Source organism: Lucilia sericata, unplaced genomic scaffold, assembly GCF_015586225.1.
Source record: "Lucilia sericata isolate MDLA Ls3-8-SP2 unplaced genomic scaffold, ASM1558622v1 Contig002246F_arrow, whole genome shotgun sequence".
In the NCBI taxonomy this organism is placed as follows: Eukaryota; Metazoa; Arthropoda; class Insecta; order Diptera; family Calliphoridae; genus Lucilia; species Lucilia sericata.
Window position 1 is genome coordinate 22,763 of NW_023996072.1, and position 27,404 is coordinate 50,166.

General features: G+C 27.8%; 4 protein-coding genes across 7 annotated transcripts; 2 read left to right on the forward strand and 2 right to left on the reverse strand.

The window, feature by feature from the left end:
- Positions 1 to 5,552: 5,552 nt before the first annotated feature.
- LOC119613693 lies at positions 5,553 to 10,227 on the reverse strand. Its single transcript, XM_037969720.1, is given in 7 exon segments — positions 5,553 to 6,444; positions 6,512 to 6,867; positions 6,869 to 6,920; positions 7,561 to 7,568; positions 7,703 to 8,376; positions 9,608 to 9,740; positions 10,051 to 10,227. Coding segments are annotated over 6 exon segments (1,704 nt in total). The 5' UTR covers position 9,740; positions 10,051 to 10,227; the 3' UTR covers positions 5,553 to 5,962.
- A 552-nt stretch (positions 10,228 to 10,779) lies between these two features.
- LOC119613691 lies at positions 10,780 to 11,701 on the forward strand. The gene is made up of 2 exons (XM_037969716.1): positions 10,780 to 11,010; positions 11,077 to 11,701. Exons 1-2 carry the CDS (start codon positions 10,902 to 10,904, stop codon positions 11,442 to 11,444), a joined length of 477 nt encoding a protein of 158 aa, XP_037825644.1. The 5' UTR covers positions 10,780 to 10,901; the 3' UTR covers positions 11,445 to 11,701.
- LOC119613690 (acylpyruvase FAHD1, mitochondrial) lies at positions 11,440 to 12,738 on the reverse strand. 2 transcript variants are annotated; one of them, XM_037969714.1, is made up of 4 exons: positions 12,531 to 12,738; positions 12,233 to 12,353; positions 12,077 to 12,173; positions 11,440 to 12,012 (listed from the first exon to the last, which is right to left on the reverse strand). In XM_037969714.1, coding segments are annotated over exons 1-4 (708 nt in total). In that variant the 5' UTR covers positions 12,532 to 12,738; the 3' UTR covers positions 11,440 to 11,523. The 2 variants fall into 2 exon arrangements, with proteins under 2 accessions (XP_037825642.1, XP_037825643.1); XM_037969715.1 differs by lacking the exon at positions 12,531 to 12,738 and having other exon boundaries at positions 12,233 to 12,508.
- A 1,320-nt stretch (positions 12,739 to 14,058) lies between these two features.
- LOC119613692 (F-box/WD repeat-containing protein 11-like) lies at positions 14,059 to 23,856 on the forward strand. Of its 3 annotated transcripts, none has more exons than XM_037969717.1 (3): positions 14,059 to 14,579; positions 14,725 to 14,942; positions 23,626 to 23,856. In XM_037969717.1, exons 2-3 carry the CDS (start codon positions 14,886 to 14,888, stop codon positions 23,854 to 23,856), a joined length of 288 nt encoding a protein of 95 aa, XP_037825645.1. In that variant the 5' UTR covers positions 14,059 to 14,579; positions 14,725 to 14,885. The 3 variants fall into 3 exon arrangements, with proteins under 3 accessions (XP_037825645.1, XP_037825647.1, XP_037825646.1); XM_037969719.1 differs by having other exon boundaries at positions 14,089 to 14,162; positions 14,783 to 14,942; XM_037969718.1 differs by having other exon boundaries at positions 14,145 to 14,162.
- Positions 23,857 to 27,404: the final 3,548 nt, after the last annotated feature.

Consider the following 27,404-nt stretch of genomic DNA (forward strand, 5'->3'; position numbering starts at 1 on the left):
GAGGAGCCCCCTACTCTACTCGCCCTGTAACATCAAAGTTTAAAGTTTTTTTTTTTTAACAAATTCAATTCACACACTTGCACAAGTTATTTTTTTATTAAATAAAATTTAACTCCTTTTTTAGTTAATAAGATTTTTCATATTTTTTTTTTTAACAAATTTTAATAATTCTTTTTTTATTTCAAAAATTTTGTCACAAATTTTAAAAATCGTTATAAATATGATGGTGTTGTACACTCTTTGTAGTTCGATTACCTAATGATGACAAATCATTTTACTGATATTGCTTTTATATGTTAACCGTTATCTATATTTTTATATTTTATATTCCCTGATATCGTCAATGTTCTATATCGTTTGGTTCTCCGATGTTTTGTTTGTTTGTTTGTGTTGAAATACAAAGATATGTAGGTTTATTAAACTGTTACTTATGGCTTTCTATGTCGAGTATTTACACCGAACGGTGGTTGCGTATTGCATTTTTTCCTTTTACTTCGGTTTCGTCGTTTTTATTTATTTATTCGTATTTATTATCAATTGATAATAATCAACATTGTTTTTTTTTATAAATTTTTTTGACACTTTTATTTACGAAACGTGAAAGAAATCATAACTTTACGGTTATTTGTTTTTCTTGTTTAATCTACTGACCAATAGATAACAATTTTCTTGGTTTCTCGTTTTGTTGTTTGTTGTTGTTTAAGTGTTTCGTTAAAGGGTTTTAGAAAAAACACGACTACTAGTATCTAACTAACTGTCTTCGTATTTACGCGAGATAAAAAGTAGATCAAGGGTTGAAGTAAATATATAATAGTGTATTTTTGTTAGGAAGTGTTGCTTAAGATTTCCAGGTACTTTTGCTGTTTTTTAGAAATTTAGGAAATTTCTAATTACCAGTCTAATTTAGTCTTTAAAACTATAATTTTATAAAAATATTAAGTACTGGACTTAGTAAATCCCGTAAGACCATTTACATCTATTTTTTGGTCATTGTTGTTTAGTTCTTGGTTAGATCATATTGTAATTTTCATTTCTTTATGAAAGATTCCATCCTACATGTTCTACATACAGACTCTTTCATATTAATATATTCTTTTATTAATCTATGAGCGAAAGATAAACAAGATATTAGTAGTTGCTCCTTATTATACTTCTGTTAACATTAATATTATGTTTAATATAAAATGATCGTCCAATGATACTTTATACGTTTATAAGTTATATTATTTTTGCTATTTGAATTCTTTAATTACCAATAATAAACCGATATTCAGCGTAAAATTTGAGTGATCACAGCTTCTCATTATAATTCCTGTAAATTCTTTTATTAACAATTTACACGCAATTTTCGAATTTTTATAAAAAAAAAAATTAACAAATTTGTGTGATCGTTACTTTGTCCTTTACACGATTGACTGATCAGAGTGATCTTTCTCTACACTATAAATAAAATTCTAAGTATATTGATCTCATCAACATCTCCAGTAGACCTCCAATCATGAGATATATCTTTTCGCTACTTGAGTTATACAAAGGATTTATTTCGAATAGACACAGCAGTCGTCTAGATCACCAGAATAGGTGACCTGTTGGTTAAGTTGTAAAGGCGTGTAGAAAAGAATTTGATTTCGAATATTAAAATTTTATACTTCCGACATAAAGTTCAATAATGTACCAACCAATCTAGTAAACCTGTATCTTAACAGGGCAATATAGGAACCTTTTATACAATGACCGGGAACCCCAACAACGACAATAGTATATATTCTTGATGCGAAGCATGTGGTCAAGTATTATCTTTCATTCTATATATCTATGTATCTATCTATCTATCTATCTATCTATCTATCTATCTATCTATCTATCTATCTATCTATCTATCTATCTATTTATCCATCTATATATCTATCTATCTATGTGTCTATGTATCTATCTATCTATCTATCTATCTATCTATCTATCTATCTATCTATCTATCTATCTATCTATCTATCTATCTATGTGTCTATGTATCTATCTATGTGTCTATGTATCTATCTATCTATCTATCTATCTATCTATCTATCTATCTATCTATCTATCTATCTATCTATCTATCTATCTATCTATCTATCTATCTATCTATCTATCTATTTATCCATCTATATATCTATCTATCTATGTGTCTATGTATCTATCTATCTATCTATCTATCTATCTATCTATCTATCTATCTATCTATCTATCTATCTATTTATCCATCTATATATCTATCTATCTATGTGTCTATGTATCTATCTATGTGTCTATGTGTCTATGTATCTATCTATCTATCTATCTACCTATCTATCTATCTATCTATCTATCTATCTATCTATCTATCTATCTATCTATCTATCTATCTATCTATCTATCTATCTATCTATCTATCTATCTATCTATCTATCTATCTATCTATCTATCTATCTATCTATCTATCTATCTATCTATCTATCTATCTATCTATCTATCTATCTATCTATCTATCTATCTATCTATCTATCTATCTATCTATCTATCTATCTATTATCTATCTATCTATCTATCTATCTATCTATCTATCTATCTATCTATCTATCTATCTATCTATCTATCTATCTATCTATCTATCTATCTATCTATTATCTATCTATCTATCTATCTATCTATCTATCTATCTATCTATCTATCTATCTATCTATCTATCTATCTATCTATCTATCTATCTATCTATCTATCTATCTATCTATCTATCTATTATCATCTATCTATCTATCTATCTATCTATCTATCTATCTATCTATCTATCTATCTATCTATCTATCTATCTATCTATCTATCTATCTATCTATCTATCTATCTATCTATCTATCTATCTATCTATCTATCTATGTGTCTATGTATCTATCTATATATGTGTCTATGTATCTATCTATCTATGTGTCTATGTATCTATCTATCTATTTATCTATCTATCTATCTATCTATCTATCTATCTATCTATCTATCTATCTATCTATCTATCTATCTATCTATCTATCTATCTATCTATCTATCTATCTATCTATCTATCTATCTATATATATATATATCTATCTATCTATCTATCTATCTATCTATCTATCTATCTATCTATCTATCTATCTATCTATCTATCTATCTATCTATCTATCTATCTATCTATCTATCCATCTACATCTATCTATATAAAGCTTCTGAATTATCTAATATAATCTGTTTAAGGTTTCACATATAAATTTATAAATATTATGGTGGATCATGGTTCTTGGATTGGCATGGATCTTAAATTATGGAACTATAACTCCAATTCTTCTTTAGTACACCCTTTCTCAAAATGTTTTCATGTTCTTAACTCCGATCATATCGAACTAATAATTTATTTGTTGTTTTTCTTCGACAGGTAGTTCCTACCTTACGAGTGCACATGGTTTTTTTTTTTTTTTTGTCCCCTAAAATCGAAATAGTCATCTAACTTACGATCGCTATTTTACGCTATTTGTTCACTGATAACACATTGACTTCGTCTTGAGAAAAATATATATGGGAAAATAGTAATAATGTGTAAATACTTAAACGAAATAGAATAAAAATTTAAAGTAGTTTAACTATATTGTATGCCTAGATTCGATAAGTATCGTCGTCGTCTTATCGTTATCAGCCAAAAGAAAAAACACAACCAGCCAATTTTTTAACTCTATCATTTTTCTTTTTCGAATATAAAACGTTTTCATCGATACATATGTATGTATGTACCAACACATGTACAGTAAGTTTGTACCTGATTACATATTTATTACTTGGAAATAAAAATATTTGATTTCAATATCAAAATTATCGTTGGAGTCCGTCGAGTAAATTGTATTATAACTAAATATAAAAAAAAATAGTAATCGCCATAAAGTTAAAGTGTCCCACAAACGAAACTAATAGATATGATTGGAAATGCAAGTTAAATTTACGATTATATTGTAAGAATAAGAATTAGAAAAAAATCACATTGTGACATTTTATAGTTTAATGATCGTGAGGTTTAATAAAATTTGCTTACGTGGCATTACAGGTTCAAAAGTTTTTTAAAGTGTATATATTTATTAGAATGTTTTTAAATAATTCTTTAAATTTTTACAACTTCCTTTAAAAAGCTCAACCCCTTAACCCATCATACTCCAAGTACCACGTCACTGTCTATCGTATATTTAACCCTTTTCTTATCTTACTTTTCTTTTTTAAAAAAAGTTCAATATTAATTTCGGACATTAGATTAATAATGAATAGAAAATAGTAAAATAAATATTTGTTCTCGATAAAAAGAACCCTTTTTTGATTAAAATTTATTTTCAATACATTATTATTTGTTTTATTCTGTAGAAATAATAATTTCTTATTTGTTGATAAGATGCACTAAAATATGAAAACGATAAGATTTATAAGGTTTTAAAAGAAACATAATTTATATACATTAAAGTATAATGATTTTACTATATTTTTTTAAAAATTGATTTTAGATTTTTATTAACAATTCGATTTTTGTTGTTGAATTTGATGGTTTCCTTTAAAAATCGAGGAAAAGTTAAAATCAGATGTAACTTCGTTAAAACACGTTTAAATTGGAAAAGAAACTTGATTCATGATCTTTCATGTTTTCCCTTAAAAATCGATATTATTTTTCAAAAATAGATTTTTTGGTAAAAATTTAAAATTGACTGTTACAGTCGTTAAAACACGATTAAATTGAAAAAGAAGCTTGATTTTTAATCAATAATGTTTTACCTTAAAATCGATAATTTTTCCTAATGCGTTTAAATTGAAAAAACAAGATCGTTTTGAGATCACTTCAAAAATATATATTATTTGGTGGAAAACTTGAAAAAACAGACCTTGATTAGTGATCACTAATATTTTCCTTAAAAATCAGTAATTTTTCTTAAAGAAATCATTTTTTTTTTTGTCGAAAACTTAAAATCTTCTGTAATTTCGTTTCAACACATTACAAGTGAAAAAGAAGCTTGATTCGTGATCACTCATAGTTTCTCTTAGAAATCGATATTTTTCTTCAAAGATAGATTTTTTGGTCAACAACTTGAAATCGTCTGTAACTTTGTTAAAACAAGATTCTACCTCTTCTTTTGCCACTTTCCTCAAGTGACATCGTGATTCATTGGAAAATATCACCATAAACATGTGTTTTTATTGTAAATCATGTTATTTTCTTTTAGAATTTGAGTGATCATAAATGGTCATTATTATTTTCACTCAACATTGCCTATTTTTAGGTGTAAGTTATTTAACAACGTGAACAAAATATACTGCATATGTTATGGATGAGATTAGTAACTTTTTCACCATTTGTTGGATGGTTTAATTAATTCATTAGTTATCTATAGGTCATTAAAATTGTAGAATGAATGTTTCATCACTCTGTTAAGGAAAAAAAACGCATTATTATCTCTTGCAATTGACAAGTTATTTCATTTATTCTTTCTATTTTTATTATTATATATAATATCTTTGTATAAATAATAAAATGATGATAATTTTTGTTTTGTAGCTTTTTAATTAATAAACTAAATTTAACTAGACTGACTATAAATTCACAAGGACATTAAATGTCATAGCTGTGTAATTTAGCTTCTTGCTTTTGGTGTAATTCAATTGATCCTTAACTCAATAATAGATGAGCAGATATAAGGAGTAATTGTTTTTGTTTTTGCTACAAAAGTGCTTAAAAAATATTACTTAAAACTAATAAAGATAGATTAAAATAATACATAGAAATATTTATATAAATAGAAAAATACAGCCAGCTGAATATGCAATTAACTGATTCAAGATATTTAGTAGAAATAGTAGTATAAATTAACAAAATATTAATTAACTAATAATGTTACAAAATACAATTAACTACAACTGTATGTTTGTAGTTTACTTGTGCATTGTAAAATATTCAAAACCATTTATTCTCGGTTTTCTGTTCACTTATCAATGGCCTTTTATCTGTCTCAGCTGAAAAACCTTCATTTTGTGCCTCACACAAAAGACTAGCCTCGCCACATTCTTCACTGGGCACTCGTTTATACGAATGTAAACGTCTGCGATTGCGTGTTGGTATAATAGTTTGCTCCGGCAAGGTTTTAGTGGTGTTATATGAGCCCCTTGGATAAGCACGATGACAATGGGGTGAAAATATAGAGGGATAATATTGTCTATATATATAATAGGAGACCACTAAACCAATCAAACTGCCAATGGTAACATCTTCCCAATGATGATGATAATCACAAGTACGACTAACAGCTACTAAAGCTGCCAACACTAAAGGTGTTATAGCAACACACAAACGCCAAGATTCACCACGGCCACGATGATTAAAGGCATGCAGTTTGGCACCTACATAGTAGGTAATAAAACCAAAACCGGCGAAGGCAACTAAAAGTTAAAAAATTTAATTAATTTCTTTAATTATTGGTTTTTAATTCCAAAAAAAAAAACTTACATGACGAATGTCCACTGGGAAAACTTTTACGTCCCTCATTTATTTCCCTTAAATTACCGGTACAATTAAATAAATCCAACATATTTTCCACACCCGTTCCATTGTGTGCCAATTGCATGACACCATCGGGAAAACAACGATAATAAAAATCTGGCCTGGGACGTCCCACACTGATTTTCAAGAGACTTGTGGCCAAACCATTTAAACCCAATATTAAAGTCCAGGCCCAACTGGCAGCACGAAAATCTCGTCGATCCTTTGTTAACGCCAGATGTATTAATGTTACAAAGAACGGCCCAAATATAACGGCCAATAGTAGAGATAAAGGTGAAACATAATCTTTGGTACGAGGATTCTATACATCCACATTCCTCTTTGTGGATGACGCGTGTAAAGGCTGTTTGAATTTCTCAATTTACTGTAGAAGAAAGAGGGGGGTAAATTTGGTCGTTGGAGCATTCAATTTTTTTTTGGTTTTGTTCTGGTTGAAGGAGAAAAAATTCTTTGACTTCCTTACGATACTTACTACTACGCTTACTTACTTACTGACTGGGTGAAGGAGACTTACTTAAAAACTTACTTACTACTTACAGACTTACTTACTTACTACACTTACTTACTTACGGACTTACTACTTACCTTACTTACTTACTTACTTACTTACTTACTTACTTACTTACTTACTTACTTACTTACTTACTTACTTACTTACTTACTTACTTACTTACTTACTTACTTACTTACTTACTTACTTACTTACTTACTTACTTACTTACGTACTTACTTACTTACTTACTTACTTACTTACTTACTTACTTACTTACTTACTTACTTACTTACTTACTTACTTACTTACTTACTACTTACTTACTTACTTACTTACTTTACTTACTTACTTACTTACTTACTTACTTACTTATACTTACTTACTTACTTACTTACTTACTTACTTACTTACTTACTTACTTACTTACTTACTTACTTATTACTTACTTACTTACTTACTTACTTACTTACTTACTTACTTACTTACTTACTTACTTACTTACTTACTTTACTTACTTACTTACTTCTACTTACTTACTTACTTACTTACTTACTTACTTACTTACTTACTTACTCTTACTTACTTACTTACTTACTTACTTATTTATATACAAAATGAATTTTATTAAAAATGTTATAACTTACCTAAAAACAACAACCAATATAACTCTGATACCAATATCAATCAAATCACTGACATACTCTGAATGTTTGCCAAATATTGGTGAACAACCAAAAGCTCTACCACCATCATCTTCTGCATCTAAACTTTGCGATATTCTTTGATTGCGTTGTGGCATTTGATGATGTTGATATTTACTATGATGATGCTGAAGTCCACTACTTAAACTTCTACGAGTCATTTTACGTTTATCCGCTGTACTCATCATTATTTCATCCTCTTCCTCCTCTTGACTAGTACTACTATCGCTTGTCGTATAACGATGTAATTTCTCTGCTGAACTCTCACTAAAACTTCTTTTCGCTGAACGTTTCGTAAACGATCTTCCAGTGTACATTGCTCGTCTCAGTGTTGTTGTGGTTTGTAAAATATTACTCGTTGATAATGATGATGGATTATTTTGCGTTGATTTCTTGGCGTAATTTCTTTTGGGGGGATACGTATCGAAGTTTTTGTTGTAATTATTTTGCCGCTCTTGTAAATGTGTAGTAAGACGACTATGTAGAATATTGTGTTTTCTATAGAGTGTGTCTTCTTCGTCGTCTTTGTCTAGGGAATTATTAAACATACTGTCTGCTCCAAGTTCAGCAGCAGTCTGTTTACTTTGATGTTGAGAATGCTGCTGCTGCTCCAGGTTCTGTTGTGTGATAAAACAAAAGAAAAAACAGTTTGTTTAATTTAAATCAAGTATGTATATGGATACAGTATAATGGTTAGCGCGATAAGATAGTAGAGTGCTATTGTATGTGGGTTTTTGCAAAAACAGTAACGTCAGTAAAAAAACTTTTTATGAGACAAGGGATTTTACAACGACAAACTCATACAGTAAGACGTGTTAGTAAATTGTTCGAAATGAAATACATATTTTGGAAAAGTGATAATTTTGATAGGCAGACTTATAGATATATAGATAGATAGATAGATAGATAGATAGATAGATAGATAGATAGAAAGATATATAGATAGATAGATAGATAGATAGATAGATAGATAGATAGATAGATAGATAGATAGATAGATAGATAGATAGATAGATAGATAGATAGATAGATAGATAGATAGATAGATAGATAGATAGATAGATAGATAGATAGATAGATAGATAGATAGATAGATACATAGATAGATACATAGATAGATACATAGATAGATAGATAGATGATATATAGATAGATAGACAGATAGATTTTTCTTCAGAAATTGAGTTCGATTTTTCCTACTAAATGTTTTATTAAAAATAAATTAAATAATTCGCTTTAATATTTCCTAATAGCCACTCACTGTTTTACATTCTTCTCACGACATTTAAACAAATACTGCTGAATCCTAATCAGTAACTTTTTTAGGCAAAAACTTGTATAGAAAATAAAAACAAACATGTTAAATAGTAAATGTTTAATAGAATTAAACAAGTATCGTACAACAGGTTGTACTGTTTATATTACTAATAAAAAATATTAAATAATGCATGAAAAAACACATGAATTGCTAAAATATTAAATTATAATCTTGATGTTTTCTTTTTATCAAATACTCCACAATAACGATGACTGTGAAATGTAAAATTTATTTATAAAAAAAAACTTTCATACACTAAAGTTTAGTTTAGTCACAAAACACACGACAAATCAATGAGCCCTATTAAAACATATACTTAATGTATATTAGTCAATTATTTAAACAAAAACTAGCAGCAATATGTATTATTTTTATTAAAAATAATGATGACTATGATCTTAACAATGTTTTTAATGCTAATGTTTTGTTGTATCCAACTGCAAGACGATTAGTTTGGCGTAATAAATGAAATCTGAGACACAGCTATAAGTCAACAACTATTTTAGTGTAAATCTTATTCTTTAACTAACCGTATTAGTATGACGTTGTCTCAGCAATGAGGGATTCATCGTTGATGTGGTTACTGTTGCTGCCACCGCTGCTGTTGATGTTGTAATTGGTTTTATTGTTGCTACTGAATTAGTAGTTGAGTCAGTTTTCATTCTTGAATTTAAAAAATAAACCAAAACCCTTAATTTTCACACAATATCACGTGTATTTCAATTTCAACTTTTCAAACTTTTAAATTCAACTTTTTTCTTGGCATTTTTCTTTTAGCTTTCACTTTATTCACTTTTTCCTCTAATCTAATAACAAAGACTCTCTATACTACACCAAAAATATTTTTTGCTAATTATTTTTTTTTTGTAATCTACTCTGGGGCCCAATTTTCTCATTGATTTGTTTAGCTTGTTTGTTGTTATTGTTCTTAGTTTTGTTTTTTTTTTGTCGGGGGGTTACTATAGGTACTTACCCTCTTTTTCCTACGTTTTAAATTAGATTATTTTTAAGTTTTTTACTTGTAACTCTTATATAAATGTAATGTTTTTATCCATTTTTTATTTATTTAAAGTTTTGTAATAATTTGTTAAACAAATATTAAAATAGTAAACACACTTAAAAAACTACACGTCGAGATAAATGTCAATTAAGATTTAACCTTTTTCAGTGTTGGTAAGTGTTCTAATAACAAGGTGTGGTGAAAAAGTCAAATTAAAGAGTTTCGTTGCCAGTTCTTATTAAATTTCGTTACATTTTAGATCCTGAGTTAATATACTCAGCAGGTAAATAACAATAATCTTAAAACCTCAATACAAAAAACAAAAAAAATTTGCCCTTTTACAATAGGGCCGAATTTCAAATAAAGTACAATACATCCTTCCGTTTATTGTTTTAATGAACAACGATAACTATTTAATGTTGGTTGTAGCTGTTTTAGTTTAGGAGATATGAGGTTATCAAAGTTACTTTTTAACCCCCTAAAAATTCGAATTTCCAAAAAATCCGTGTTAGTATAAACTTTAAAGAATCCATTTACTTATTTCGACTAAAAAATTTAAAACAATAATTAAGAATTTCATTTTAAAGACAAGAAAGAAGATAAAACAAAAAAAATATTTTCTAATTATTACCAGGGTGTGGTGAATATACGCATTAACTAGTGTTGGTTATCTTTAAAAACAAAAGGTAAACAAGCTCAGAACACTTCCTAAAGTCATATGATTAACAGCTGTGTTTATAGATTCCATTTTTAGGAAAAAAGTTGACAACTTTAATAAAAATAATTTCTGTTCATTTAATTAAACAATTTAAAAATAAATAATAATGCCGACTAATTTAAATGACGTAAACAATTTACTGGATTCCCTGTATTTGGAATTGTTAAATTTAATAGAACAACAAACAAACTGTCGAGTTAATATTGAAAAAACAAGTAAGAATAATACTTTGCTAAGAATTTAAGGCTTTTTAATAACTTCAACAAAATTTCACTAACTAGCCAATGCCGGACAGTTGTTACTGGCCAAAACACGTTATAATCAAGGCTCTCAAACTATAAGTGTGGCACAAATTCCCACCGAAAACAGTGAAGACTGTAAGGCTTTGTGTCTAGTAACAGAGGAGGCAAATGAGGAAACTGTAGCGGGCTGCAAGAAAAGTTTGCTACGTCACAAAGTAGATAAGAACGAGGGTTATTTGGAACCCATGCACTGGTTTACCATCTTGCCTTCCATGTCTTTGCGTAATGCGGCAGAACAATTTAAGAAATCAGTGGATTTGGCTATAGAAAGTGCTAATATACAAAATGAAATGTTGGCCATTATGAAAAGCATTGAACATTTAAAAGCTCTAAAACAACAAATTTAATTTGATCATATTTTTATACAAAATATTTTATTATTATTTTTTAAACTATTTTAATAATGCACATTCCCGTTTCTCATCATTATTCATCTTTACAATTGAAAGTCATTTTAATCATATCACCCATGCCACATTCAATGACATCTCCTCCCTTAATGGGCAACGAACCATTGGGTGTACCAGTCAAAATAATATCATTTGGTTCCAGAGTCATAAATTGTGAGGTATACGAAATAAGATCGTCAACTTTGAAAATTAAATCCGAAGTATTGCCCTTTTGTTTGTATTCCCCATTAAGTTTAAGCCATAAGTCGACATTGTGAGGATCTTTGATATCTTCAAGTTTAATAAAACGAGATACTGGTGTAGAAGTATCAAAACCTTTGCCCAAAGACCAAGGATGTCCTTTAGCACGAGCCTCACCCAATGCACACTGAGCAGTCATATCTAAAGCCAAACAATAGCCACCAACATAATTTAAGGCCTCAGCTTTGGAAACATTTTTACAATGTTTGCCTATAATAACACCCAATTCAACTTCATAGGCTACCTTAGTAAAAACTTTGGGTATCTGGAAATAGAAAGAAAAAATAAATACAAAAAAACTAAATTTTTATTCTAGCTTTAATACTTACCACAATATCTTGACCTTCTTGTACCAAAGAAGTGGTGGGTTTTAAAAACATCAAAGGCAATTCTGGTACAGGGACATTTCTTTCCCTAACAATATCCCTGAAAATTAGAATAAAATTAGTATAATATAAAATATTAAAATAAATCTTATAACGTACATATAATTTAAAGCAGCTCCTACAATCTTCTTGCTATTCTTAACAAAAGATTCCAATTCTGTATTGCTAGCAGTGGCCATAGTTCTTTTTGTGATGTTGTTTAATAAACGCGTTAAAAACACTACAAATTTAGCAGAAAAATTTTAGTGTGACAATTAAAATTGTATTAATAAAATATGATAAAAGAGCCTTCTGCTGTCAGGGTCGTTTCAAAGTGAAATGCCCCTTTATAAAAACAATATGAAGGCACACGCAATTATTTACTCACTCCATGTCGTTCACATTCTCTTTAACTTACTTTTTATTGCTGGAAATTTTCTCTTTTTCTTAACGATAAGCTAAATAAATGATAACTTTTGACTTGGCCCACAGGGAAATTAGTTTCGTGTTGTTTTGTATTGATGATTGTATAAAAAAAAGCTTTTCTAGTTCTTTATTTATAATTATCATTATCGTGTAAGAAAATAGTCATTATTATCATTCTACATAGTTTTGATAAGAAATGTCAAAATCAGCTGTTATATGTTTTGAAAACAAACGTGCATGTTAGGTAGGGTTTTCGATAACAGCCGGATTTTTTTTATAAAAGGACAACTATAAAAATTAGAAAAAAAAAATACCAATAAAATAAATAAATAATGAATCCTCATGGCATCGAACTTTTTTCCTCTGAATAGACATTTGGTCTATTCATCAAGAAATTATTGAAAAAATTTAGTATATATTTTTAAACAAGTTCAAAACAAAATTCCAATATTCGAACATACTTTAAAAAGTCTATATGAAACTAAACGGTTTCAATCATTCTCATCCTTGTGTCGAGAAAAAGGAAAGAAATTTCATCAAATTACCTTGAAAATTGTACATATATAGCTTAATCGACACAGAAAGTCAGGCTGCTTTCCCAAACGTCTGATTTCGACGTCAAAGTTTTAATAAAATCAAGCAGTAATAATTTACAGCAACCTCATTCTTAGCCGATTGGTATACTTTAATGGGTTTTTGGGTGTTACAAACATCAAGACAAAACTCATAATGCTCTCCCCACTATAGTGGTGTAGGGCAGAAATTGGCCTAAAGTAAACTAAAATTGTATTTCTTAGAATCCTCGTGATATAGGTATTATTTTAAACCTTAAACATATTTGTTACATATATTAAAGTTTTTTTTTATGTTCATTAAAAATACAACTTTTATAACTAATAAGAATTACAAGTCAAATAAAACTAAAATTGTGTTTTTATAAAACCTCATGATTTAGAAATTATTTTTCGAATTTTCAAAAGGATTTTTAAGGATAATTCATATCCTGAGATTAAGAATTCGCACTTTTAATTCCAAGATCATAAATTGAAATTATTGGCGATTTATTTAATACAAACATTGACAACAGTGTTGCAACTTAGTGATTTTATAAGTTATTAAAAATAGCCTATATCTTACAAATGTAAGCAATTATTTTTAATTATTACTCAAAATTTTTATATAAAATTTAGAGTAAAAACGTGTTGGAGCAAGATATTATGACAATGTCTTTGACAAAATTGTTTTTGAAACCTGAAAGAAAAAATATTTTCGCTTTAACATTCAACTTCTTTTGTGTTATTCAGGAATAAAAAATTTAAAAAGTTTTTAGTAGTATGATGTTTATTAAATAAAGGACTATAAAAACTACTATATTTTAATACATAAGTATGTAATCAAAAATGTTGAAAAATTTCAGAGAAAAACACGCGTTTTTATGATTAGAAATTTCAGCGTTTTTCTAAATATAACCCTCAATTGACAACTCCGTTATAAAATTTTAAAAGTTTATTTGTCTCCCTCATTTCAGTTTTATTTCTGGTCGCGCCGAGTTTGGTTGCGTTTATTATTTTTTTCATCAAATTTGGATAAAGAAGCAATTTGTTTTAACATAAAATTTGCAAAAGTAGTATTTTTAAAACCCCTTACGGCTGCATATTTTATGCATTTTTAGTGCTGTGAAAACTTAACAATATATAGAAAACAATTATAATTCCAAATATAACAAACAAATGCAAGAAAATTATTACAAAATTAAAAGCAAAAAAAGTACAATTCTTCAACGAATGACTTGCGCTTGTTCATCGTCTTGAAAGTAGAAAGAAGAAAAATTACGAACGAATTTTAGTGTGAGACAGAAAGAAATAGATAATATTTAATTTTGCCTATGGCAAAGATTATAAGTGCAAAAGGGTAGGCTGTATAATGCAAAACCTTTAAGAAAACATTTGCCTGCCTAAACAGAGAGAGAGCGAGAGAAACAACTACTGCTGTTTGAAAACGTAAAAACACTCTATCTCTCTTGAATCATAATTGAAGAAGTGTACGTGTTGTTATTGTAAAAAAACGCGAGTGTATTTTATGAGAAGATTGCAACTTTTTTATTTAATTTTTTTCCTTCAAATTTCACTGTGATTTTTATTTTCTTTTTTTTTTCGTACAATTTGTCATTTAATAATATTTTATAGTGCGTGTGTTGCAAAACAAAATTATCAAATAAAAAGAAGTAATTTTAATTATTATTAGATTTCCTAGTGGAATCTGAATTGATTATTCTTAAACATTGTGTTTTAAAGAAAAATAAAAACCATTTATTAGAAATTTAGTTAAAGTTTTAATTTAAAAAAATATGATGAAAATGGAGACTGATAAAATTATGGATGAAACCAATTCCAACTCACAACCTGTAAGTTTTTTTCTTCAACATTTTATTTCGTTTATAAATTTATGAATCTTTCTTGAAAACAATTCTGTTGTATTTGTAGTTTGTGGGTATTTTGTTGTTTATTTAATTTTATTGAATATTCAATTTGTTAATCCAAGGTTTTAGTTATTTAACTTTAGTTTCACCTTTAGTAAAGGTTTTTACTTTTTTTATTTTGCTAGGTATTTTTTTAGCAAATTGTGATTTAAGAAAATTTATTTAGATTTTTAAACAATTTTTAGTTTAATAAGTTTAGAACAATTGCATTTATAGTATTTGTCATTAATAAATAAAAAAAGAAAAGTAAAAAAATAAATAAAAACTCAGATGAGAAAGAAGACAAAGACAATTTACTATGACATCTGCACAGTGGGTTGATAGATTAGAAATGCGAAATTTTAACGCAACAGTATTCAGTCAGTTATTAAGTTAGTAATGAAGCAAATTAATTAGTAAATAAGTTAGTTATGAAGCAAGTTAGTAAGTAAGTCAGTTATTTATTAAGATATGTATACACGCTTGTCAGATCTTACAACGTTGCACAGTGGTATAGGAAAAAAAAAAGAGGGAAATAATTCGGTAACTTCTAAACGGTTAATCCGATTTTAATGAAATTTGGTATGCACAAAAAGGAGGTGTTGTCGAGTTTAGGTTTTGAATTTGGACCTTATAGGCCAACCAGGGGCCCGGCGGGGGGTCCTCAAATTAGGACACCTCGGCTATGTTAAATTTTTAAAACGATCTTATTTCTTCATTTGAGTTCCGATTTAAAAAAAATTTCGTATATAGAATCTTCTCATCGAGCACTATAAAAAATGTCGTCGTAGCAGTAAATTATCTCTTATAGTTTAGGAGATATTCGCATTTGAAAATTAAAATTTTAAAATTTTTACCGTCCTTACTTTAGTTTTTTGATAATAGCGGGTCTAAATATTCCCGATTTTCGCCATTTTTTTTTTATTCGCTTAACAACAAGTCTATATATCAAGCAGTGAAAGAATTATGTAAAAATCATGACTGAGTCCAAAGTTATAGGCATTTTAATTTAAAAAATTAAAAAAAGGCGATTTTTTGCCATTTTTTTGGGAAAAAAGTATCTTTTTCTTTTTAAGTTATCTAAAAAGTTTCTAAGAAGATGTATATAGAATTTATACTTTTTGAAAAGCTGACTTTACATAAAATACGATAAATGAAACAAAACCTAAAAATTTTTGATACCGAGGGGACCAGATCCATCCAAAAAAACCCTATTTTTTATATAAAATTCAATTTTGAGCAAAAATTCTCAAATCGCATAGTCGATATCAAATTATAGTGACCTGTTTTATATGACCCAATATGTTCTTAATCATTTTGTAACGGGTTTCGATAACCCCGCCCCTGGTATGGATATAATAGGCAAAAAACCAAAAAATCCCATTTTTGGGATTTTTTAAAACTTTTTTGGGAATTCCGGGATTTCTAATAAGAAAATTCGAACTTTTTATTTAATTTTAGATTTTGAGTAAAAAAATCTACCTAACTGTAAAATTTCATCAAAAAATATTCATAAATAAAATTTTTATTGCAATTTGAAAAATTTGTATCTTCGCAAAAACTGAATAAAAAACATTTTTTAATTTTTTTAAAAAAAGTATTCCGCGAATTTTTTAATTTTCAAAAATTATATACAGTTTTGAAAAATAGACAAAATTACCTTTCCATTGATATATAACATGCCTACCTAATGTTTTTTAAGTGACAAATTAATTAGGGAAAACTCAACATCTTTTAGAGAATTTACCTAGTACTATTATTTTCATCCATTCATTTGTTAGGCATGTTTTACTACCTAAATTTTTATGAATTTTTACAGCCACTTTTTACGATTAATCTTTTATTCTTTATCCCTAAAAAAAATTAACAAGTATTTATTTTATATAAAAATAGTCTTTATTTATTTTTTTTTTTATAAATTAATATAATTTTGTAAAATAATCGGTATCACAGTAGTCCATATCTAAAAGATAAAGTAAATCTTTAAATTCATGAATATTTTCAAATGCTAACGTTTTGTAGCAAATCCAACGTTTCCTTATAGTAGATAAAACAGGATCAGAAGATAGAATTAGATTATTAAAAATATCTTCATTTTGAGACTGCCTAGAACACTTCCTTGAGCTAAACTGATGAATATGCTTAAAGTCTCTATTCCTCGATTCTTGGGGTTCTTCTGTAAGCTCTCCTAAAGGCAGAATATTATGTTCTATGATGACCTTTCCATGACATAATATCTTGTGAACTGTAGGTGTCATTTCTTTCCAGGGATATAATTCCAAAAGTAATTTAGAAACTTTTGTAGAATACTCTCCAAATTTTGTTGCGTTCACTTTATGCTTGCTATTTATCGCCATTAGAATAATATTGACCTTTTGCAGTAAATCCATACTAATTCCGGTTATTTCGGAAGTAGTTTCAAAATGTTTAAAAAAACGTCTAGCGGTATTACCATCGTTTGTGCTTCCATATCCTGTGAGTGGTTTATCAATATTTAATCCCATCCGCTTTTTAAATTCCTCTTGAATTCTTCGTTTCTCACTGGCTCTCATTTCCATTAACTCCTTATTGTTATTTGCACTTTTGTTTGCATTTTCCTGTATGCTTCTGTACTTTAAATCATATGCTAAATGTAGAAAATGTTCCAGAAATCGTATGCGAGCATGTAGGGGGGATATTCCAAATTGTAATGTTTCCTCATTTATTGATCTTTGCTTGGAAATATTCGAAAATTCTGATTTTTTATCACCACATATGTAGCAGTACCAAGTAGATGATGTTCCTGTAATGGCATTTCCAACTTTCCCATCAATCATTGTAAGTTTTAAATCATAGGACATGTTAAACGAATAATTTTCTATTTCGATTGTTATAGGTTCCAAGTTTTTAATTTCTGCTTCAATACGATTTATCAAATCTTGCGTTGTTGTTTTGGATTCCTTTATATACTCAAAGCTTATTGGCCTACAAAAAGCTTTGGATCCTGGAGTCGAATTCTTCCAAATATCATCGAAACTGGTTGATGGAGAATCGCTGTCAGCATACTTTCGAATTCTTAATGGAACTAGCGATGCCATAAATACACTTTTATACTCGGAAGATGATTCACTTGTGTTGATTTGTTTATATTCCGAGAGTGCTGATAATCCATCACATCCCCACTTACAAATGAGTTGAAGATCACAAGAATTTATTTTTTTTAGTTGGTCTGAAGAAAAGTCAGAAGCAATCCTTAAAGCAGTATTTTCGAGTAGAGCGCCGAGTCCAATAACAGCCTTCCGATCAGTTATTTCAATAGGAGATGGTATAATGCTTTTCTTCTTTTCATTTATTTTGTCATATGATGGTAAAACATCCACTCCTTTTTCAGATAGCGCCTTTCTTAACGTTATGTAGTTATCACTTAATCCCAGCTGCAACATAAGCGCAATAGCTTCTTCCTCAGTGAACGTTGTATCAGATGATGGTGTGGGTATACTCTTTACAATTCTTTTCAGTCGTCTTGGTGATGCGGTTGGAAGAATATTTGCAATTTTTATGGCATCCAAAGGCTGTTTTTCTTTTCTTAACATTGCTTTAAAAGTGTCCGAAACTTCTTCGTTAGATAAGGTTTCTAGTGAAGTTGATAACCTTTTCCTCTTAGATTTTGAGCTCAAATCCTCATACTGCTTACAGGGAGTACCAACAGTTGATACGCAAATAGCAACTTCTACACATTCATTCAGCCAATCAGAAAATTTCGATCGAAATTTAGCAATGGAATACCGAACACTCTTCAGTTTTATATCAACTGATTTTATAAAATTTTCAATTTTACATATATCAGTTTTATCCACTTTATTTTTATGTGCAGTTTCAATATATTTCAATAAGAAGTTCACTTTATCTTGAAAAGGAGCTGAAGAGTGTTCAAATAAAATGGAGCACAAATCATTTTTTTTTAGTACGATCGCCATGGTTAGAAAATTACAAATAATTACAAACAGATATAAACCTGTCTTATATATTAATTACAGGTACTTAAATTAAATTATTTTTTAAAGGGTTATGATATTCTACCTAATATGTCTAACGTATCCTTATGTAATGAATTTTTCCTCAATAGGTCACTTTAATAAGCTACCTATTAAAGTGACCTATAGGGGTAAAAATCATTACAGTTTAAAAAATAATACCTGAAAATTTTTTAATATATGTAACAAATTTAAGAGTTAACGTTATGGATGAAAATAATAGTGCTAGGTAAATTTTCTAAAAGATGTTGAGTTTTCCCTAATTAATTTGTCACTTAAAAAACATTAGGTAGGCATGTTATATATCAATGGAAAGGTAATTTTGTCTATTTTTCAAAACTGTATATAATTTTTGAAAATTAAAAAATTCGCGGAATACTTTTTTTAAAAAAATTAAAAAATGTTTTTTATTCAGTTTTTGCGAAGATACAAATTTTTCAAATTGCAATAAAAATTTTATTTATGAATATTTTTTGATGAAATTTTACAGTTAGGTAGATTTTTTTACTCAAAATCTAAAATTAAATAAAAAGTTCGAATTTTCTTATTAGAAATCCCGGAATTCCCAAAAAAGTTTTAAAAAATCCCAAAAATGGGATTTTTTGGTTTTTTGCCTATTATATCCATACCAGGGGCGGGGTTATCGAAACCCGTTACAAAATGATTAAGAACATATTGGGTCATATAAAACAGGTCACTATAATTTGATATCGACTATGCGATTTGAGAATTTTTGCTCAAAATTGAATTTTATATAAAAAATAGGGTTTTTTTGGATGGATCTGGTCCCCTCGGTATCAAAAATTTTTAGGTTTTGTTTCATTTATCGTATTTTATGTAAAGTCAGCTTTTCAAAAAGTATAAATTCTATATACATCTTCTTAGAAACTTTTTAGATAACTTAAAAAGAAAAAGATACTTTTTTCCCAAAAAAATGGCAAAAAATCGCCTTTTTTTAATTTTTTAAATTAAAATGCCTATAACTTTGGACTCAGTCATGATTTTTACATAATTCTTTCACTGCTTGATATATAGACTTGTTGTTAAGCGAATAAAAAAAAATGGCGAAAATCGGGAATATTTGGACCCGCTATTATCAAAAAACTAAAGTAAGGACGGTAAAAATTTTAAAATTTTAATTTTCAAATGCGAATATCTCCTAAACTATAAGAGATAATTTACTGCTACGACGACATTTTTTATAGTGCTCGATGAGAAGATTCTATATACGAAATTTTTTTTAAATCGGAACTCAAATGAAGAAATAAGATCGTTTTAAAAATTTAACATAGCCGAGGTGTCCTAATTTGAGGACCCCCCGCCGGGCCCCTGGTTGGCCTATAAGGTCCAAATTCAAAACCTAAACTCGACAACACCTCCTCTTTGTGCATACCAAATTTCATTAAAATCGGATTAACCGTTTAGAAGTTACCGAATTATTTCCCTCTTTTTTTTTTCCTATACCACTGTGCGTTGGCAAGACATTTTTTGTCTTGCAACGTTGTCAGAAAAATCATTGTTAGTATACTGTAAAACAATAATATTGTCAGACATCTAACAGTCATGTCAACAAATAACGTTGCCATTGTCTGACAATTTTTATTGTCAGATGCAAAAAACCATTGTCAGATAAATAAATGATTTCTATTGGCAGATAAATTTATTGTCTGGAACGTCTAAACTGACAATTTACCTATTGCTAACAAATGTTCGTTGTCAGAACATTGCCAGATCTGCCAACGTTGTAAGATCTGACAAACGTGTATACATAGCTATAGCTACTTACTTACATACATATTTGATATGAACTATCGTTTTAAAGCTTTCTGTTATGAATAAAATAAACTTTTTTGAGCATATTTGTAAAATTCTAGTAGTTAAATTTTGGTTGCCCTGCCCTGGTTATTAGTGATCAATTCACAGGAATCACTTTCACTTTTCAAATATTTACATAATTAAAACAAAAAATATTCAGTTTTAAACTCCAAGAATATTAAAATATTAGCAATTAGTAAACAGAAAGGGAAATAAACTTTTTATTTTAAAAATGTTCATAACAAATTTTTACTATATTTTTTCATTTGATAGTGCTGTTATTTATAAAAATTTTGCAATAAATTTCTTGCTATCTCTGAATTTATAACACTCAAGATTTTCTTCAGTTATAGATAATTTAAAAATAAAAAAATTCAGGTACCTACATTATTGACAACATAACACACTACATATTTAATTAATTTTTTAACTAAAATTAGTAAGATTTGTTACTAACATTTTCGGGGCTAAATCAATTGTTATTTTTCCTACATTGTAGTAGCTAGCAGTTTCTGTTTGTTTGTTTATTTAACAAACTCATAATACAGGCCATGCAAAATTCATACATACTTGTCACAAGGTTATATTTACACATTATTATTTAGTTTTTTTTTTTTTTTTTCATTTATTATATGTGTAAATATACATGTATGAGCCTACATACTTACATACATGTATAAATAAATATTTTTTTTTTTTATTTTAATTACCCGCAAAACAAACTAACTGTGTGATTGTCTGTCTTTCTTAACTTACCTTTTCTGTCGTTGCTGATTATCAATTAAGTAAATTTCAAATATGATATTTATTATACATACATATGTACATATTGAGTAATGCATGTGTTATATTCAAATGCGTATAATACACATTTAACAACAATATTGTATCTTTAGTTTTTTTTTTTTTTTTGAAAAATAATTACTTCCCCGCAATCATAATTGTGTTCATATACGTCATCAGTGGTAAAATTGAAAAGTTGTTAAAAAAAAATTAAAAAGTCAATCCGATTCTCTGACGAATGCAATGTCTTCCAAAATAAAATCCTCAGAGCATTCATATTTATGCGTTGCGTTTATAGTAAAAAGTATAATGATATACAAGACAGGCTTCTTAGATCTAAATGGAATGAAAAGATTGATAAATCGATCCATTTGCCGTTATCATAGAATGTAATCTGATCGAATCTCTCTTGCAAAATGGATTGCAATGTTTCATAGTTTTATTAAAGTTGTCTATGGACTCTGATTAGGATTTTAACTAGACAATCTTCAATTAGAGCTTTTACTATGTTCGTTTTTTATTGAAATTAAAAACATGTTCCTGGACCAAATGTGAAGGAGTGCTGAAGCAGATTTTAAAAATGTAAACTGTAGATTATTCTTGGCTTACTTACTTAATTACTTACTTACTTACTTACTTAATTACTTACTTACTTACTTACTTAATTACTTACTTACTTACTTACTTACTTACTTACTTACTTACTTACTTACTCTTACTTACTTACTTACTACTTACTTACTTACTTACTTACTTACTTACTTACTTTACTTACTTACTTACTTACTTACTTACTTACTTACTTACTTACTTACTTACTTACTTACTTACTTACTTACTTACTTACTTACTTACTTACTTACTTACTTACTTACTTACTTACTTACTTACTTACTTACTTACTTACTTACTTACTTTACTTACTTACTTACTTACTTACTTACTTACTTACTTACTTACTTACTTACTTACTTACTTACTTACTTACTTACTTACTTACTTACTTACTTACTTACTTACTTACTTACTTACTTACTTACTTACTTACTTACTTACTTACTTACTTACTTACTTACTTACTTACTTACTACTTACTTACTTACTTACTTACTTACTTACTACTTACTTACTTTACTTACTTACTTACTTACTTACTTACTTACTTACTTACTTACTTACTTACTTACTTACTTACTTACTTACTTACTTACTTACTTACTTACTTACTTACTTACTTACTTACTTACTTACTTACTTACTTACTTACTTACTTACTTACTTACTTACTTACTTACTTACTTACTTACTTACTTACTTACTTACTTACTTACTTACTTACTTACTTACATACTTACCAAAAAGTTTTTTTACCTTTTTCTACAAAATTTATTTCTTAAGATTCTAGTCCATTGTCAATTTTACTACTTTAAAATGGATAAAAAATAATATGTGTTTACATTACTATGTGCACATGTAATATAGACATAAATATAGAAAAACAAGTGAATATAATCTGGTTACATACAACAATTGTACGTACATACATATGTACATATATACATTCATATCTCTAATTTATAATTATGTTAAAGTAATACAGACAAAATTTTTACAAATACTACAACAACAATTATAATTTGAGTGTCAAGGTTTACAATTTAAGTTTTTTTTTGTTTTAATTTTTTGGGGGGTGAGTTAGATACACAATTCAAACATATCATTTTAATCTAACCCACATAATAACACTTTTTTCTATTGAATGTTTTTTGTTTAAAATGTTTGCATTTGTATGAGTCTAAGTTGTTTATTATTTTAATTTAAAAATGGATTTTTTTTGTTTGATTTTTTTTAATTTTTAGAAATTACCTTCAATTTAACAGAGCGACATAAATTGTTTTTCATAGTTTATTGATTAGTGTAAAGAACCAGGGGTGTTGAAAATATTTTTATTTAATTTTTTTTAATTTTTTTGTTAATTTATAAATTTTATTATATTCTGTTTTTAAATTTCCTTTTAGTTTACTTCAACCATGCTGTATGATCCCGTACGCAAGAAAGAATCCTCCCCCACATTTCAAGTTGAACGTGAAACCTGTTTGACATACTTCTCACAATGGAACGAAGCTGATCAAGTGGATTTTGTTGAACAATTACTGTCACGCATGTGCCATTATCAACATGGTCATATCGATGCGTTTCTAAAGCCAATGTTACAGAGAGATTTTATTTCATTATTACCGAGTAAGTAAAGTTTTCAATTGTGAGTGTGTTTTTGTATTGTTGTTGTTGTTTCTAAACTTGTTTTAAACTTAATTGCAAATCACTTCCTAAACATGTTTTTAGTGTTTGCTTTTTTTTCCGCCAGTATTACAAACTTTATAATGAATAATATTATAAAAGTTTGTTTGTTTAGCAATTAAAAAAATGTAGTTAGTAATTTTTATATAGAATTGGAATAGTAATTGTATAATAAAGTTGTTTAAATGTTAAGTAAAACTATTTTTATATTTTTCTTTATAAGTATGAAAATCTTAGTTTTTTTAATTTTTATACAGAAACTTTTTATTTGTTTGAGGGTTTTACTCGTTTATTATATATTTTGTTTATTTTTGTATCTGTTAAATTGTTTTTATTTTTGTAATGAAAGCAATGACCTTTGAGTCAGCAACAATTTTCAGAAATACAAAAAAAAAACAATATACATACTCTAATAACTTGATATTAAAAATTGAAGTCTTAATAAATGAAACGTTTTATAAATGAATGTTAACCAAAAAAAAGCTGAAACAGACTTAACAGCAATGAATTAATAACAAGTAAAACATTTTGAATGGGCCGTATTTTTAAATACAATTTATGACTTATAAAACGGCAGGGGTGTTATTTAATTTGGCAGCTTTTGCTTTAGAAAAACCAACCTGAAGTTACAAACAATTTTATTAATTATACAATATTACTTTTATAAAAATATAGATATTTTATTTTCCTAATATTTTTACAAAAAGCTAGCTATTTACTTGGTCTATAGCTTAGGAATAACAAAAGCAAAAAAAATAGTTTATAAAATATTAAGATTTCGTTTTAAATTGTTTTTAAAATCATTGTTTAAATGTATCTGTAGTCAAGGTTTAAATTAATTGTTAAGTATTTAAAAATCTAATTTTAATTTATATAAACAATCCCTAAAAAAGTCTTGTTGTATTCATCTAAAGAAGTATCCTTGAAAATAAACTTAATTTGAAAATAATTATTAAATTTTGTTAATAGAAACAATACAGAATTCGACTGTAGCAAATTTTAAACAACCTTCATTTCTAATATTTCCTTGAATGTATAAAAAAATCTAATGAAACGTTTGATATAAATATTTAGATACCAGGCTCCAAACACAATCTTTGGTTTATGTTAGCTTTGGTTTAAAAGGGAAACGAAGAAAGAGACAGATTAAAAAGAAAGAAAAAAGTAAGATATTGGAGAACTGGCCTAGTTCTTAAATTACTATATTCAATCCTCAGAATGATAGTAATATGAGAGCAGATCTGAATTCTCGCTATAATCCCTAGTTCCTCAACATTTTCGCACAATCAGCTGAAGTCCGGTATAGTTATGTCCCATTTACTAGTGAAAGTTCTAATCTATTGATGGTGTTATGTAATCTATCAGAGATCATAAGAAAGTAGGTGATCGTACTACTCTGTCATTTATAATTCTAGGCCTAGGTTCGAACGCTGTCTGTCAAGTATGACAAGTATGGACAATTCGGTATTTTAGTATTCAGTATATTAGTATAGTCTATAGTCTGGTCTACAGTCTAGTCTATAGTCTAGTCTATAGTCCAGTCTATAGTCCAGTCTATAGTCTAGTCTATAGTCTAGTCTATAGTCCAGTCTATAGTCTAGTCTATAGTCCTGTTTATAGTCTAGTCTATAGTCTAGTGTATAGTCTAGTCTATAGTCCAGTCTATTGTCTAGTCTATAGCCTAGTCTACAGTCTAGTCTATAGACTATAGACTAGTCTATAGTCTAGTCTATAGTCTAGTCTATAGTCTAGTCTATAGTCTAGTCTATAGTCTAGTCTGTAGTCTAGTCTGTAGTCTAGTCTATAGTCTAGTCTATAGTCTAGTCTATAGTCTAGTCTATAGTCAAGTCTATAGTCTAGTCTATAGTCTAGTCTATAGTCTAGTCTATAGTCTAGTCTATAGTCTAGTCTATAGTCTAGTCTATAGTCTAGTCTATAGTCTAGCCTATAGTCTAGTCTATAGTCTAGTCTATAGTCTAGTCTATAGTCTAGTCTATAGTCTAGTCTATAGTCTAGTCTATAGTCTAGTCTATAGTCTAGTCTATAGTCTAGTCTATAGTCTAGTCTATAGTCTAGTCTATAGTCTAGTCTATAGTCTAGTCTATAGTCCAGTCTATAGTCTAGTCTATAGTCTAGTCTATAGTCCAGTCTATAGTCTAGTCTATAGTCCAGTCTATAGTCTAGTCTATAATCTAGTAGTCTAGTCTACAGTCTAGTCTATAGTCTAGTCCATAGTCTAGTCTATGGTCTAGTCAATAGTCTTGTGTGTTGTCTAGTCTATATTCTAGTCTAGTGTATTTTGTACTAGTCTAGACTAACCTGTAGACTAGACTAGATATTGAAAACTGTCAGTCAATCATTAACCTAAAAATTCTTCAATTTTGCTTAAACTAATCGATAATTTATGTAAAATTTTTTAGTTTAAAAATAGTACATTTCGAAAAACAGTTTTTTGAAATAAAAACTATTCTTCAGTTTTCGTCCATTATGTTTTCAAATTTCCTTTTTTTATTGGTTACCCTGATCAACATCTCCATTAAAATAATGAAATTAAATGACTAAACTAACTTCATTACACATACCTTCAGCATGTTGTTGATGATGATATTGTTTGTGTTTTAATATTTAAAACTTTTTTACAAGGTATTTTAGTTTTAAAATATTAAATATCAAAAAGAAATCATGTTTAACAAGGTGTTTTAGTATTTTTTTTTTTAATTTTTTCAGTTGATTTTTTTCTCTCTATTTTGTGTGGCATGTTATAAATTATTTGTAATAAAATTGTAATATATCTCAGCATCAAATAAACATATAGAGGAGCTTTCATAATACACATTATACCACACAATTGTGGAAAAAATCTATTTTAAACAAAAAGATAATATGAAAAAGTAATAAAAAAAATTAAATCAAAATTGAAAAAAATGCACATAACAAAATTTCAACATGCAGAGTTGGGTTTTGCTAAGGGGGTACAGAAATTAGCTTTAATAGAAATTTTCGAAATTCAAAACCAATTTTTATACCAGAAACCTTTTAAAACTGATAATTTGAAAAAATATATAACATTTTTATGTATTTTTAAAACTTTTTAATGGTCTAACCCTTTTTTTTTTTTCAAATACAAAATCACAAGACATACAAAGCAGTAAAAAAAAAGTTTAAAAAACCAAACAAAACGTTAAAATTTTTTTGGGTGGAAAACCAGTTATTTTGATTTTTTGTTTGTATTTCGCTGATGATGTACCACAGCGCAGAAAAAGAAGAAGAAGTTTGTAACAGCTTAAGCTCTGTCAGGCTAGATATCTGGCTGACTCGCTCGCTGAATGTCTGTAGTTTGTTTGTATGTTTCAGGTTGTTTAGTTTTTAGCTTAGCTTGAAGTAATAGTTTTGGAGTCTTTTTCTTTTTTATTTGAATGTTTTTATTTGTATGTGTTTGAGTTGCCAAAAGGTTTTTTTTTTTGCTTTAATTTGATATTTTTTCGTATTTCTGCTAAAG